General features: G+C 48.6%; 1 protein-coding gene across 1 annotated transcript; it reads left to right on the plus strand.

The window, feature by feature from the left end:
- The first annotated feature begins 12,149 nt into the window (after window positions 1-12,149).
- On the plus strand, window positions 12,150-14,186 carry Lratd2 (LRAT domain containing 2). The gene is made up of 2 exons (XM_051202522.1): window positions 12,150-12,350; window positions 12,877-14,186. The coding sequence occupies exon 2, from the start codon at window positions 12,973-12,975 to the stop codon at window positions 13,903-13,905; it is 933 nt and encodes a 310-aa protein (XP_051058479.1). The 5' UTR covers window positions 12,150-12,350; window positions 12,877-12,972; the 3' UTR covers window positions 13,906-14,186.
- Window positions 14,187-16,793: the final 2,607 nt, after the last annotated feature.

Raw genomic sequence — 16,793 nt, forward strand, 5'->3', positions numbered from 1 at the left:
TCTTGGCTTCTCTGCATCTCCCCTCTTCCCTCTGTCTTCCCTTCCTCTCTCCCTCTCCTCCTCTGTTTCTCCTTTCAAGGCCCAGTTTGGTCTGCTGGCCCCATTCAGACTGGACCCTTCTGGATGTCTGGTTGTTCTCTCCCTCACATCTACAATAAAAACTTAGGAGTGAGTGCTCGTGTCCTCGCTTTCATTCAAGTACCACTTTGTCAAAGGAGGAAGCAATTGATTGTCTTAGTGTCAGCCTTCTGTACCCTTTTGGCTCTCAGGTTATTCGTCTAAGGCTTTGAAGAATCTCCTTTTTGTATTCTCTTTCCCTTTTGGTAGATACAGGAGGTGACTCCTCAGAAGCTACATAAGGGACTACATAAGGGTTTGGCTCATGTCCTTTTTCTGGTATGATTCACAGAAAAGTGCTTGCTCATGACTGGGGAGGGACAAAGACTATGACCACTTGTTAATTGTGCTAGGGTGTTTGCTTTGCTGTTGGCAAAGGCTTCAAATGGATTCTAGAAAGAGGGCATTATTATTATTATTATTATTATTATTATTATTATTATTATTATTATTATTTTCTCCTCACTTTTCACACCCCTAAGATTTTCTGTGCCTTTCAGTTCTGCCTCACCAGGGTAGGTGGTGTTTAAGCTGGGCCCCTGGGGCGGAGGTAATGTGGTTTGGTCCAGCTCAAAAAGTCTCAGAGTCAGTGAAGTCAGTGTGATAGTCTGAATCCAAACCCTGAAGATGAGGATGGGGGTAATGGTGGTGTAAGTTTTAGAGCCCAAAAGACCAGAGACCCTGAATCTGGTATCTAAAGGAAAAGATGGGGGAGGGGGACACAGAGAGATCATGAATCACTTAGGCTGCCTTGGTGTTGCTCTGGCTCCCAGCAAATTCGATGGTAGTCCCTACTCAACACAGAGTCGCATGCCCATCTTCTCTGAAAATACTCTCATAAAAATGATTCTAATGTACAGTGTATACAGCTTTAATATTTATGATTTTGATTCCATTCCTAAATATTGTTTGGTTTCCATAATTTCATCACTAATCTGTTACTTCAAAATGTGTAGTGATCACCAAGTGCCACTTGGCATGATGGGAATGAGAGTCGTACAGGGCAGGGCTGGGTTTCTGTCCTCCTCCGGATTAATTTTGTAGCTCAGTGACTTCAGGCATGATGGCACATGGCTGCTTTCCTTTTGATAGATTCTATCGGACTGCACTACAGAACACAGGCCCTCACCTTAGACCAAAGGTAAGTCCTGGCTATTGGCAGCAAGAGCTCTTCCCCACCCCTCATTCAAGTCACTCAGAAAACTACCTCCCAACAGAACCAACTTCAGCAAAATCCTTTTTGAATATTTATTTGTAATACATGCTCACCATTCTCCTCTTCCTCCTTCCTTCCCTCCCTTCCTCCCCCTCTCTCTTCTATCCATCTTCCCTGCTTTCCATCCTTGCCTCTTCCCTCCCTCTTTCCTATCTCCTCTCCCCTCCCCACTTTGCTCTTCCCTTACCCACCCCTCATTCTCTATTTTCCCATCCTTGTTCACGTTCTCCTGGTTCCCCTGAACACATCAGTGTGGCAAAAGTGATTGATACATGAAAGTCAGTATGATTGTCTGAAGAAGGTACTATCTTACCCTGCCCCATGCCCCAGAGTAGACTACTGAGCTCAACCAAAGATTCATTTACACTGCATACATTTATTAAGCATTTAAAACGTGGAGGTTACTACACTGGAAGATGGGGGCGCAAATGTGGCATCTCATAGGGTAGGCAAGCACTTGACCAGTAAGCTACCCAGCTACCTCAAGGCTGGTTTCTAGAAGGGAAAGTAACACAGAGTCATAAGAAAGTCCAACCCCCCCTCCCAGTGCATGCTATCTATGTAAGAGATAAAGGGCAGAGGAAGAGTGAGGTTGATAGGATGCTGGTGTGTCTGATGCAGGGAAGGTTTGAATTGAGGCATAAAGAATGCAAAGCATTCAGTTTAGGAATGTGAGGGATTCAGGGCAGGCGGTCCTAAAAACAACCTTGTTAAGGCCTGAGATAACCGTGATCTTTCTGTGAACATGAAAGCAGGGCCTGGCCTGGAAACCAGGAGGAAATGAGGTTAAAAAAACAGGAAAAGATTAGACTTGGCAGAGGACAGGGGCTGAGAAGGTGACTTACCCAAGGATCCAATCAGGGCTAGAAGTATGAAGGCAGAGAACCTCGGCTTCACTAGTTGCAGGTAGTGTGTGGGCTGAAGTGAGGTGCCCAGAAGTAAGGCAAGACACTGCCTGATATCTGATCTGGGCCATGCAAAATGCTAGTTGTGTGCCCATGGATGAGCGACTTCCATTTCCCCCTTTTTTTCTCATTTGTAAAATGAAGAAATGGCAATAACAATCTGTTTCCCATGCAAGGGCGAGGATGCATATGGAGCTCTTAGGGTGCTGGATACAGCAGCACTAAAAGTCACTAGCTGCTGTTACTTGTTACCATCTTCAAAGTGTGAACCTCAAGTTCACAGGCTCAGAATCACCACTCCATCAGGACAATAAAGAGGTTCATGGTGACCTAGCACATACAGAGTCAGGGAGAAACCAGACTGGCAGCTTGCTGATGGACAAGGACAGAAGGAGGGGAGGGAGCCAGAGAGAAAAAGATGGAAGGGGGGAGGGAGGGAGGGGGAAAAGATGAGGGGAAGGAAAAAGAGAGGGAGGGGGGATGGAGGGAGCAGAGGGGGTGGGAAGAAGGGAGGATGAAGGAAAGGAGGGAAGAAGGGAGAGAGGGAGGGTGGGAAAAAAATTATCAGGTCAATTTGTAGTCTCCATAAGTGTTTTCACATAGAAGCCAAATGCTACTCAACTGGTCACTTAGTCATCAGGGAGTTGAACATGCTCAATTGCATTAATGCTAAATGCTGTGGGCAGCTTCAGGAACCTTATCCCAGTGGGAGACCCTCCTCACTTAACCACCTCCCCAGAGAACTGCTGCAGGCAGAACGTTGAGGATTTAGGTGTTAGTCTTCAGAATGTATGGTGTTGGAGGCACGGACTTTGGGAGGTGCTTGGACTTTTATGTATGGAATTAGGGCCACGGAGCAAGACTCGGGACATTTCTCTTGCCATTTATCTGCCTTAAGAAGGACAACCAGAAGATGGCAGTCTGCAACCCAAAAGATGGCCTGCCATGCTGGCTCCTGGTCCTACTTTGTTTCCCATCCTGGGGTGAAACACCAGAAAGAGTTGACTTGGTTTACACATTCTGATGACCGTCTATCACAATGGGAAGTCAGTGTAGCAACTCACGGTAGGAACCTGGAGGCAGGAACTGAAGCAGAGGACACAGAGAGTGGCTCTCCACATTCCTAATCCCCAACACTTACAGTTCCTCACATGGCGGTGGCCCGCCAACCATGAAATTATTTCACTGCTACTCATAAGTGTCACTTTGCTACTGTTATGAACCATGATGTAAGTATCTGACAAGCAGAGTATCTGGTATTTGACCCCCACAGGTTATCACTGCCTTGGAGGAACTGCTTACTGGCGTTAGCCTCATGGCTTGCTCAGTTTGCTCTCTTCTTACTGAGGGGTGGCACTGCCAACATCAATCATTATTCAAGAAAATGCCCAATAGATTTGCTCACAGGCCAATCAAATGAAGGCATTTTCTCAGTTGAAGTCTCCTCTCCCCAGATTGCCATAGCTTGTGTCAAGTAGACAAAAAAGCAAACAAACAACCCAAACTAACTAACACACATTGCATCTCAGATTTCTGAGACAGAACTGTGAGAAGTGACTTTCTGTTTGTATACCTTTAATATCACCCCCACCCCCAAACCCCCACCCACCCCTGACACACACACACACACACACACACACACACACACACTTTCTCATCCAATGTTCTTATAAAGATCAGACTGACTTTGGCAGGTATTTTGGTACCTTTGGAACCTGGTGCATTCTATGCATCCGGTTCTGGTAGGAAGGACAAGGACACCATCCTTTTCTGGAGTCTGAGGAGAATGCCCTTGGAGACAAACCAGAAGAGCAATGAAAATAGCTAGAGGAATGCAGTCCAACACACAAACACCACAGACATAATCTACATTTTTATAGCAACCACATTTTCAAAGGGGAAAGAAAGAAGCAGAGGATATTGATTTTGGTAATATATTCTGTGTAACATAAAACCTAATTATCACCATTTTAACATGCAGTAAATATACAAAGTTTTGTGTTTTGTTTGGTTTGTTCTACTACATCTTAGAATTCACTGCTCACCATGCATTGGGGACACATTTCAAGTCAGATACCCAGCAGCCATACCCAACTGATGGATACCGTGCAAGGTAGAACAAGGTTATATTTTTCACAATGCCCCTGCATCCAATTCAAAGACCTGTCTGAAGCCCAAATGTCTAGACTATTGTCCTGGTCACAATATAGGCACTTAGTACATTTTAGAATTGGTATTCTCTCTATAAATTGAAAGGAAGGCATACCATGAAGACTGCTGTGAAGATGAATAGAGATGGCCCCGAAAAATACTCTGTTATTCATTCAACTATAGTTTACTGAGCCTAGAGTACACCAAGAACTTTCTCAGGATTTTGAAGGTACCCCAGTAAACAAAACAAGGACCAGTAACTTTCAGAGCTTATACTATGCAAGAGATGACAACTGTTAGCATCCAGGCAAATACAAACCTGGCCCCACCCCTTGGGGACTTGGAATGGAAGGCAGTACCCTGGCTCTATAAGCAGTTGTAAAGGTCCCTTTAAGAGGCAAGATCTGCTCACATTCTCTCTCTTTCTGCCTTTCCTCTGTGGAGGCATTCCCCCCTCTCTTCCCTTCCCTTACTCCTTCACCTTCCCCCAATAAGCTTTATGTCTGCAGGTCTCTGTCTGTCTCTTACCCGCCATTTGTCCCTCTCCTGCCATGGGATCTACCAAAGGTGCCGCCTCACACAGTATTATTACAACTACCAGAAAAAGTTACTAAATTGCACAAAGTGGTAAAAGGAAATGAATAAGAAGGTTAAGTACAACAGAACAGCAACAGAGCAAGCTTCTCCATTCCCATGGGTGTAACAAAACACCTGTGGCTGGGTACTTATGAAGAGAAAAGGTTGATTTACTGTTTTAGAGGAGGTAGAACATGGTATCCACATCCACCACATGCCTCGTGGTAGATGACATTACAATAGGTGTGGCATGTGCAGGAGAGAGATCACATGATGAGACAAGAAGCCAAACAGAGATTTTGAGTTCAGGCTTGCTTTTTCCTAATAATTTGTGTTCTTGGAAACTAATCAGGAATCCAGAATTATCATAATTCCTTCCCCTGGAAGTGACACCAATGATCCAAACATCTTTGAGGAGGTCTCACATTTTAAAGATGCCATTACTTCAATATGCATGACCAAGCGACGGACACAGAGGTCCTCAGAAGGACATCTAAGTCACCTCAAGTCATAAGAGCATGTATGAAAAGACACTGAGGGCTTTTAAACAGTATCATCAGGGTTGGCATATAATAATATACCATATATGGTAAATAATATATCAGGAAGCTGCCATCTTAATGAAGAGTGTAAACGGTGAGTACCCAAGGCAGAAGGCATGTGAAAAACTTAAGTTCTGAAAGACAAGCATGTTTGCCATGGGGCATAACGAAGGGCCATCTTATCTTGAGGTGATGGGAAGAGAGCTGGTTGATGGACCTTGGAGACTATGGTAGGAGCTCCCTGCCCCTCTCTAAGGCAGATGGGGAGTCATGAGAGGATTTTAAGCACAAAAATAACTTGGGTTGAGAATGATGGTAGCACAGTTACCGATCCATAAGAAGCCTTCATCCTAGGCCAGGGAAAGAGGACTGAGGAGGGCAGACAGGGATTGGTCCTGTAGATTCCTGAACCCTCCTGTGTCACACATGCTGCGCACCCTGCCCTACCTGTAGCCAAGAGTGTCACACTGAACAAACATTATCTTCAGCTTCATGTCACAGCCTGTGTCCTTGAAGCATGAAGAATGCACGAGGGAAGCAAAAGGGAACAGGAAGCAGGATGTGCTCTCGGAAGCCCTTGATTATTGACAGTCTCTCATTTATGAATATCTCATCCTTCCTCCCTTTTGTACACAAGAAGTGCAGAATAAGATTCTTGGAATTTAGATTTTTTTTTTAATCCTCACATTTGGATTTGTAGATATGCCAATATTTGGATTCAGAGAGCTGTAATTTAAGCCACTCTCTCCCCTGGAACCGCCTGGTGAAATGCATCTTTCATGAGGCTCCTGCAGGAGACTGGCTACAAGCTCAGCCTCCTGAGCACAAATCACACTTTCAGCCACATCGACAATATGATCACAGGGCCCCCTGAAGCAGTGGGGGCGGAGGGGCCAGCTCCATCTCTTCTCTCTCAGCAGACATACATGGATGGGAGCTTGGGTGGCTCGAGGCCCAGCCCTCAGGTGCAGTTCCTAGCCTCTTCTCAAGGGTCTTCCTCCTTACCCCTGTCCATATGCAGAGTAGCTCCTGCTCATCCTGCTGGATAGAGTATGGTCTGGTGATGTGAGGACACATGAAACAGAAACTCTCTGGTACTTCTCTCTTTAATCTGGGGGTTGTGTGGATGTGGAACACTCCTATGCGGATTTTGCAGCCAAAGTCTGACTGGTTTGGAAGGTGAAGGAACACTGTTGTCAATCAGTAACTCTCAGGTGAGGTCGGTGCAGAACCTATCCCCTATCCCAGAGAATGGGATTTAGAAGCAGAAATCCCAGAAGGGGTGTTGTTCAAAATGTAGACTCTTTGGTTGGATGACTTCGTCTCGGCCCTGCATGAGGCCTATTAATAAACAGTGAGGTCTTTGAATACCCAACTCTCACACTTTCTCTGCCCACCTTGTCCCATCCCTGCAACGTGCCCAACTCAGCTCTCACAACAGCTCTTCATTCAGGGACAACAATGACCAAAACAGGGAGGCACCCAAGATAACCACTGTCACCATTTGCTTTGGCCAGGAAATGTTCAGGGCTAAAACCATGCAAGTTCCTGGCAGACCCAGACGAGCTGTCCCTCAGATCTGTTGGTTTCAGGCAAAACAAACACACACAGGATGGGAGCATTCCAGCCCTACCCCAATCTCTTTGATTCAGTGTGAAAACCAGGCATGAAGGCAGTCAGGTTCATACCTGAATACTGCCTCTTCAGACCTCTTCCTTGATAATGAGTAGGACTCAAACTTTCTTGGGACTTAGTAAGCTTACTGGGGAGACACAAACATCAGGACTGCATGGAGAGTCAGTATAATGAGGCCCACAGCAGGTGGCTGTCCTCCTACTACCTACAGGGAGTCTGGTCTTCACAGGGGTCATGAACCATGGCCAGTGTGCACATGACCTTTTGGATTTACAGAGTACCTTTGCACACAGCTATCCCGTGAACATCTCGAGTGAGACCGAGAGACAACTCTAACATCAAACCTTTGGCACCCACGAGGAATGACAAGTAATTGGCTCTACTCTGCCTCTGTTCGCTTTCCAAGATGGCCAGAACCCCTCAGGGGAAATAGGTAGAGATCAGACTAGGGGAGCTGGGATGTACACTGGTATAGAGAGAGCTGCTTTTCAGAAAATGCTATTATGTCTGTGAGCCTGAGGCCCTGCCTGGGGACAGGCAGAAGTCTCCATTACCTAACCACGTGGTTCACGGACCCACTCTTGTGTGGGTCATGCTTTTCCACCCAGTCGCTCACCCTACTGGCAGCATCAGACTCCGGGGGGCCTCATGGGGTAGAAAGGTCGATTCTCAGTCCATCCCCAGTGGCTTAGACAGGGACCCTGAGAGAGGCTCGCTGGTTTTCATTTAACGTTTTAATTATTTAATTTCTTCTCGAGGAGGTATGAAGAATATGAAATCTGTGTTACTGTGTAGAATGACAAAGTGCTGCAGAAAACCCAAATGCAAACACAACGGCCACTTTTGAGGGGGCGTCACTGACTCCATTTTTGGTTCATGAGGTTTATCTCCTTCTCACGTCTAGGTCATTCACAGCACCTGCTCCTCTCCTGTTCTGCAGGCCTGGGTGGCCTGAGGGGCAAGCTGAGACCCCAGGCTTGTCTGTCTCTATCAGAATCTCCCAGGCCTGCCTGCTGTGAGCTCCAGGCTCAGCCTTGTTTCCCCCTTCCCTGAGCAGCCTGGCTGTATCCCACCTCCGGCTTTTGCTTTCAGTCTTCCTTCGGGAGAAGATGCCAGTGCCAACCCTTCTCATCCTGCAGGTCTCAGCCCGGATTTCAGTTTCTGAGGGTCCTCTTGGAAGGTCTTTTGTAGAGTAGGCCACTTCCCTGTCATTCTCTCTGTTCACTATGGCTATTTCAACCCAGGGTGCTGCTTCACACTCCTCAGGGGCCTGCTCTCAGGCCTTCTTCTATTCACATGCTTATTTATCACACACCTCCTTGTCACAGCCAGTGTTCTATTGCTGTGAAGGGACACCATGACCATGGCAACTCTTACAGCAGGAAACAGTTTGGAGGTTTAGTGCGTTACAGGCCTGATGGGAAGCTTGGCCGCACACAGGCAGACATGGTGCTGGAGGAGGAGCATTGCTGTTTGCCAAGAGTGTCAGGTCCACTGGAATTGGAATTACAGCTGTGAGCTGCCATGTGGGTGCTAGGAATTGAACCCAGGTCCTCTGGAAGATCAGTCAGTGATCTTAGCCCCTGAGCCATCTCCCCAGCCCTGAGTTCTTACATCTTGACAGGAAGGCAACAGGAAGTCGTCTGAGACACTGCACATGGTTTAAACATATATCAGACTCCAAAGCCCACCTCCACAGTGACACATTTCCACACTCTAACAAAGCCACGCTTAGTAGTGCCTATGGGTTTATGAGGGCCAATTGCATTCAGACTATCACACTCCTCCATTTAAGATGGAAAGGCCACAGTAATTGATATTAGCTGGATGAAAGGGGATACTCCAATATCTATTAAATATCATAGATTCTCGTCTCTGTTTTAAAATAAGAGAATAAAAAAGCATGGGCCTGCAGGGTGGTGGTGGCACAAACAGTTAATCCCAGCACTCAGGAGGAGGCAGAAGCAGGTGGATCTCTGTGAGTTCAAGACCAACCTGGTCTACGAAGCTAGTTCCAGGATAGCCAGGACCACACAGAGAAACCCTGTCCCCCCAAAAACAAACCAAAAGGACCTAGGTTCAAACCTCTTTACCACAAATAATGAATAGATAAGTAGTAAATACATGAATTAGGAAACAATGGGAAACCACATATAATTGTGAGCTGAATTTTACATATTCAAGTGATAAGGTATGAGGTATGTGTATGTTGTGTGGGAAAGGGGGTCAAACAGAGAGACTTCTAGGGCCAGGCAGGAGACCTCCATAGGCAGGGCCACAGGACTGGACTGGAAGCAACTACGGAGTGCACCTTTGTAAGGCAGCCTCTAACCACCGCCTCAGTTCTGAAGCAATGGTTCTCAGTCTGGATGCTGCGGCTCCTTCGTACAGATCCTCATGTGGTGGTGGCCCCCGGCCACGTTCATCGCCACTTCATAACTGTACTTTCGCCACTGTTATAAATCATAACGGAAATATCCGATCTGCAGGGTATCTGATATGAGTGAGACCCCTGTGAAAGGGCCATATGACCACCAATGGGGTCGTGGCCCACAGGTTGAGAACTGCTACAAGCCACCTCAACTCTATCTTTTTGTTGCTATCTTTTCTGAGTAATGGGTCTGATGGGTTTATATCCTAAGGATTCCCAATAAATCTAATAATTTCAATTTTATTAAAAAATTATTTGAGATGAACAAAGCCTTTTTTTTTTTTTTTTTGGAGTCTTTTGTGTAACCTCTGACCCAGTGATCTAGGTGGCCAGATGGAGCCTGATCCCTAGACATTAATAAATATAAATATTAATAAAAAAATCAGCACCAGAGGCTGGTTATCAAAGATATCACATGCTGGTTGCCTCATAAAACCAATCGCTTATATTTTTCCTTTCCTCTTTGTGTGTGTGTGTGTGTGTGTGTGTGTGTGTGTGTATGAGAGACACAGAGACAGACAGAGAGAGAGAGACAGACAGACAGAAGGGGAGGGGGTAAATCCGAGGGCTTCCCACATTCTAGGCAAGCACTCTATCGTGGAACTGTTTTCAGCCCTTAGGAAGTAGTCCTTGGTCTATGGAAAATTTCCCCTCCACTATCTTCTAAACACTTATTAACTGAATGACTACCAGATAAGATGATGTGATGTCTGTTACCTCTGGACTTTAGTTGGTCAGCTGAATAGCTGAACCACCACTGAGATAATAAGAGAATGAGAGTCATGAAGTCCAGCTCTTTTGCCCATCAGGACTTGACCCCTGGGTGCTGACAGGAGTCTTCTATGTAACTGGTCCCTTCTATAGATTTCATCTCCAGCCAACCCACCCAGTGTCATGCAGGGCCAAACTGGCCCGCGGTATCTGACAGTAGCTTTCACCATTGAGCAGACAAGTTCTAAGTGGAACACTCATCTCTCTCTCTGCTCATAAGGTAGGAAGAGTGAGCCCTGGAGCATCTTATGCTAAGGTCTAAGAACCTTCTCTTAACCTCATCTACCTGCAGTCAGTGAGAAAAACACTGGAATTAAATCTTCAGAATACACACAAATCTCTCTTTTGGTCTAGCTCATACTGTGATCTTAGGCTTGCTGAAGGCCTAATTTCCATCACTGCCCTGACAATATTGATTTCTCTGGCTTAAAGGTACATAAGTACATTGATTTTTGTTTGCTGTCTCACACTAAACCGGATCATGGTAGTGTTAGTGTATTCCACGGGTTCGCATACACAGAATGAATAAATAATAATGTTACTTGGAAAAACTTGGTCTTTGGAAAACAAGGTGCAGGTCTTGGGTTGCATTGAGAATTGGTTTGGTGTTTCCTAAGCTTGTTCATTGTGAGTGACACTAAGGATCCTACACCAGCCGCTCTGACTTATTATTTGAAAAAACAAACAAACAAACAAACAAACAAACCAAAAAAGCAAAGATCACTTCACTTTAGTTTAGGTCTGGGGTAGAGAGATGAACCCAGTAGGAGGAAAAGTATCCTTTTGTGGAGGTTTATTAGCAAGAGGGATGTCATTTCCCTCTAAGTCAGGGGGAAGGAAATATATTCACCAGGAGTCTTTGCTAATTTGTTTCTAATTTAAGGACAATTAAGCGATTCTACACCCCATCCAGCTTCTGCATAATTTCTCTCACCACTAGACTAAAAAACAAAACAAAACAAAATCTGGAAACAAAGAAGTCTCTGAAGTTAACTTTGGCTTCACTTGAAGAGACACCTAGTATCACCATGGACCTTAGGAGCCAGCCAGTATAAACTGCTTCATACTGGTTCCTCGTTCTGAAAAAGAGAAATTTTGTTTCCTACTGTCACAAAACATTACTTGCTCTGGAAACACAGGTCTTAGCCGAGACATTGCTTGAGCTGTGGCAGCATAGAAAGAATCCTTTAGGTCACAAATACGCTCTGCATAATAAAAGGCAGTGCCTTCCTCTTTATACACTCCAGCTAGGAAGAAATGGAAGGCGACGAGGAAGAAGCTCCAAATTCTCCTGGCCTCTCGCATTTCTTTACTTCCAGGTGGCATTTAACTTCCAACTTCTCAGATTTCCCCAACAGGAAGGAAGGCAGATTTGGGCGGTGCAGGAAGCCGGCTCTGGCGGTGGGTACACTATTTACCAGCTGGATTTAAACCCGCTACGGAGGGGGCGTGGCCCTGGAAGGGCGGTGCAGCTCCAGTGGGCGGGGAGGAGGCGGGGCTCCGGGAGGCAAAGCCTGGTGCAAGAAAACCCGAGCTCCCCGAACCAGCGACTGTCTCTTTAAATGCCAAGGGCTGCGCTCCCGCCCGGGAGCCCGGAGCCGGATCTACAATCCCGTCCCTCCCGCTCCAGCGCTTGTTGCTCGCCCGGCCCGAGCGGGAGCTGCGGACCCCGGGAAACCCAGCTACCTCCTCCTGCTTTCCTCTTCGCGTGTTCCACCTTCCGGGAGATCTGCGGGAGGGGTTGCACGGCAGCGAGCGTGAACAGGCATTGCCCCCTACTCCACCCCACCCCCGTTTTTAGTTTTTTGGGGCGCTACGCAGCCGCGCGGGGCGGGAAGGAGAGAAATGCGTCCTTCGCTGCTGCCTGCCTTCGCCCCTGTCCGCGTCGGGAGAGGAGGCACTGTGGAGCCCACGCCTGCCAACTCGCCCTAGAAGTCCCAGGGTGCGGCAGGGCGCCCCTCCCGGTCCCCAAGGGCTCCCACCTCTCCGCGATTGAGTCGGCGCAGGTAATCCGAACCCCAGGGCTGGCGCGCGGGGGAGGGGCCGGCGAGCGGCAGCGAGGACTTGTCGCAGGTGAGCCAGGTGGGGTGGCTCACCGCGCGCGCCGCGCCGCGGGAGTTTCTCTGGTTCCTAAGGGATGCGGGCATTGCGGGGCGTCTAAGGACTAGTTAGGACCGGGAGTGGGAGGGGAAGTTAGGAAAGAGAAGGGAATTGGAATAAAGTTTCCATTTCCTTTCCGCCTCCTGCCCAGGGTTGGCAGGTAGGGTGCGGGCGGAAGCTGTAGGAACAGCTGATGCAATGGGCTTTGGCCTGGGCCAGGTGGTAGCTAGCGGCTGGGGAGCAGTGGAGTGGCCGTGTCTCCGGTAATGTGACCCTGGAGGTGGAGAGACGCGACGAAGCTCGCACCCTAGACTCCCCCTAAAATGGCTCCAGGTGCTCAGCCCCCTCCCGTTCTTTTTGTAGAACAAAACGTCTTTCCCTTGAGAGGCACCTACAAATACATTTTTTTTTTCTTGCCTCCTCTTCCAACAGGTGGCTTTGGCCCCTGCCCCGGGACCAGTGCCAATGACTCTGGTGGTGGTTTCGCTTTCTCCTCTCGAAGTCCTGTGAACGAGTGTCCCCTGCGTGATGGGCAATCAGGTGGAGAAATTAACCCACCTAAGTTACAAGGAAGTTCCCACGGCCGACCCGACCGGCGTGGACCGAGATGATGGGCCCCGCATAGGAGTCTCTTACATTTTCTCCAATGATGACGAGGATGTGGAACCGCAGCCACCGCCCCAGGGCCCTGATGGCGGAGCTTTGCCGGACTCGGGAGACCGGCCCCCCCTGCCCCCGCCGCAGCCCTATGACCCGCGGCAGCACGAGGTGGAATGCTCGGTGTTTTATCGGGACGAGTGCATCTATCAGAAAAGCTTCGCGCCGGGGTCGGCGGCGCTAAGCACCTACACACCCGAGAACCTGCTCAACAAGTGCAGTCCGGGCGACCTCGTGGAGTTTGTGTCGCAGGCGCAGTACCCGCACTGGGCTGTCTATGTGGGCAATTTCCAGGTAGTGCACCTGCACCGCCTGGAGGTGAGCAACAGCTTCCTGACCGACGCCAGCCAGGGTCGGCGCGGCCGCGTGGTCAACGATCTATATCGCTACAAGCCTCTGAGCCCCAGCGCTGTGGTGCGCAACGCGCTGGCGCACGTGGGCGCCAAGGAGCGCGAGCTCAGCTGGCGCAACTCGGAGAGCTTTGCTGCCTGGTGCCGCTATGGCAAACGCGAGTTCAAGATCGGTGGCGAGCTGCGCATCGGCAAGCAGCCCTACCGATTGCAGATTCAGCTCTCGGCTCAACGTAGCCACACTCTCGAGTTCCAGAGCCTGGAGGACTTGATCATGGAGAAGCGGCGCAACGACCAAATCGGACGCGCGGCGGTGCTGCAGGAGCTCGCCACGCACCTACACCCGGCTGAGCCGGATGAGGGCGACAGCGATGCGGCTCGGACTACACCGTCTCCCCTGCGCCCCCCTGCACCGGGCTCCGAGGAGGAGGATGGATACTCGGTGGTGCACTGATACTTACTTAACCTGGGCCCTGAGCTGCAGAAGGGAGCTGTTTGCAACGGCCGCGCCCCCTTCCTCCCCACCCACACCCCCTTCACCGGGGCCCCATTTGATATTCTTGGGCCTTTTGGAAAACGCAGAGTTGGTGAGATGCACAGCCGACTATGGACAGGGGAGGAGGAAGGGGACGAGGGAGCAGGTAGGAGCACGTTGACTGGTGGGTGGCCATGGGGAACATTTCCTTCCCGCCCCCGCAGTCTGCCTTTCTTTCTGTGGCGAGGTAAAGTGAACTTGCTTGGAGTTTCAACCATGACAGATCTGGGCCCAATTCAGCCCTTCCTGTAGAAGCAGGCTCGGGGGATTTGAAAGCACCTGAGTTTGCCCTGCATTCCGCCTCTGTGCCCCTCCCTACTCTCTGCTTGGAGGAGGCAGGGTACAAAGGCCAGAGGGGTTTGGGGGCGGGGCAGCTGGAAGAGCTGCTTATCTGCTTCCCCCACTGAGCTGTGCTTGGGATCCTAGAGCATGGAGTGATTTATGGGATTCTCGGGGCACAGGGCTGCTAAAACCACAAGATCTGGGAGCAGCAGACCGAAACCAAACAGCCCTGTATTAAATGCAACAAATACTTTAGCAAACTCAGGCTACAGGCTACAAACAAACTCTACTACCTCCCTCCTCCCCATTCCCAAGTACCTCCTCTTGGGAATGCTGGCTCTAAGCCGAGTCCCTGGCTCCCAACTCTTCCCCTGGTTACGAGTAAATCATCATCAAGGGCCAGCCAGAGAAAGGATTCAATTAAGGTGCCGTTCTGTGTCTCTGTTTCTGGCCTGCTGTTGTGGACTCTAACGCTATGGCAGTGTTATCAAGGGAGGCAATAGCCCTTTGTTTCTGTGATCTAATTAAACCTGCTTGGCGTGTTCATCTGCAGGTCACAGATGGGGTTCGCCTGTGCCACCTCATAAAATATCCTCTAGGGAGTCAGCCAGTGATGCCTTGGCAAGAATTAAATCTCTCTTTATGCCCCTGCTGAATGGTGAGAGGGACCCTGTAAAAATAAAGCTGGACCTAGGGTTCTTTCTGCTTTTCTTGGTCCTTCCCTTTCCTCACGATGGCTTTGTTCTGCCTGGTGGTAAGTCCTAGGTTTCAGACAGTTGCTGGGGTAGGGTTAGCTTTACTTCGTTATCCATGGATGGCGACCTTTAATACAAGGTGCACAGTCTTGTTGTATGGACCCAGTTGCTTTGTGGCTTGGAGAACATCCCATTCAGAGCCCTTTCTTAATTACATTAAGAGTGGTGGACAGAGTCACACAGATTTTGAATATGGTCCCAAACATAGATCGGTGATGATAGAATGTGTTGGTGACTGACCAGTTGGGTCTGCTGCTGAACTTCATGCACTTTTTAAAAATTAAATTTATTTTTTATTTCACTCTGCATTCCAACCAAAGTTCTCTCTCCCACCTCACTGCCAACTCCCCCTCCCCCACCCCACCTCCCATCCACTCCTCCCAACAGGCAAGGGCTCCCTTGAGGAGTCAACAAAGTCTGGCACATTAAGTTGGTGCAGGACCAAGCCCCTGCCCACTGCATTAAGGCTGAACATGGCATCCCCTCATAGGGAATGGGCTCCCACAAGCTAGCTCATGCACTTTAGTACAAGGCCATAAGGTGGCTGCAGCCTGTCCCCTCAACTGTGGGCAGGCCTTTGACTGCAGAGTGCTTATGGACTGCCTGCCAACTGTTCTGAGAAGCTGAGAACATTTAACCATTCAAAGGCCTTCTATGCCTCCTCTGGACAAGTCATTTGTGCATTTGTGACCTAGTTCTTAGCCAATGGGACAGAATCTTACTTGAGTGCCCTGAAGCCACGGCCATTGTTAAGCTTCTTGCTTGGGGAAATCTCCAAATAAGCTTTTCAGGCATAATAGTTGAGATCCTATTTCTGTTTTTTTTTTTTTTTTTTTTTTTAAGCCTAGATATTCATAGTAGTACTTCATTATAAAGGCACTCAAAGCATGTCCTGCTGCCATGGTGACTACCAAACAAGTCCTTGTTAAAGATGAGCTATACAGTAGCCTTGGTTTGGGACACTTGGGGAGGATCATTTTCTAGTTGGGAATGTGAATCTGGTTACTGCGTATGCATGGCTATCTATCTGTTTATATGGTCTTGTTCTTGGAACAGCACAGCAAGGTAAACACAGGGCGCCCTCCTATGTCTAACAGATTTGGGTTCGTGAAAGTGGAGATTGATGCCCACCGTGTGGACAGCGGGGGAGGGGTCAGAACAGCTGTCCCCAGCAGCTCTGGGATAGCAACCTCTTTGTATCTCCTTCCACCCTTCCTTCTTCATCGCCCCTCCCCACCAAAGAAAGTCTGCTCACGCTCAGTGTAGCAGGTGATCTGTGTTATACACAGAGTGCCCCCTAAGGACGGACTCATAGTGTCCATAGTGTAGCTGTCTTAATTCCAGGAGATATTTTCCGAAATGTGCTGCCCACAATTGAGCTGGGTACCAATGATGGCAAATATGCCATACTTAGGGAGAACTGTCCCATTGTGTCCCATTGCATCCCAATAGAAGGTCTTTGGCAGCGGTTCTCAACCTGTGCGTGGAGACCCATTGGGGCACATACCAGATATCCTGTATATCAGATGCATACATCACATTCTTAAGGGTAGCGAGATTACGGTTATGATATGGCAGTGAAGCAATTCTATGGTTGGGGGGGGGGTGGTCACCAAAACGTGCGGAATTGTATTGAAGGGTCAAAGCTTTTGGAAGGTTGAGAACCCAACCACTGGTTAGAATAGAGCGGCATCAGCTTAGGGCTCTAAGGAGATTGTTGTGTCATGTTTGTGTTTTAAGTCAGCAGTGATGTGGGGAAATCACTTTCTT

The sequence above is a fragment of the Phodopus roborovskii genome, unplaced genomic scaffold (assembly GCF_943737965.1).
Source record: "Phodopus roborovskii unplaced genomic scaffold, PHOROB, whole genome shotgun sequence".
In the NCBI taxonomy this organism is placed as follows: domain Eukaryota; kingdom Metazoa; phylum Chordata; class Mammalia; order Rodentia; family Cricetidae; genus Phodopus; species Phodopus roborovskii.

What these genes read in the sequence shown, in the direction of transcription:
- Lratd2 (XM_051202522.1), top strand. Translation starts at nt 12,973, where the DNA reads ATGGGCAATCAGGTGGAGAAATTAACCCACCTAAGTTACAAGGAAGTT.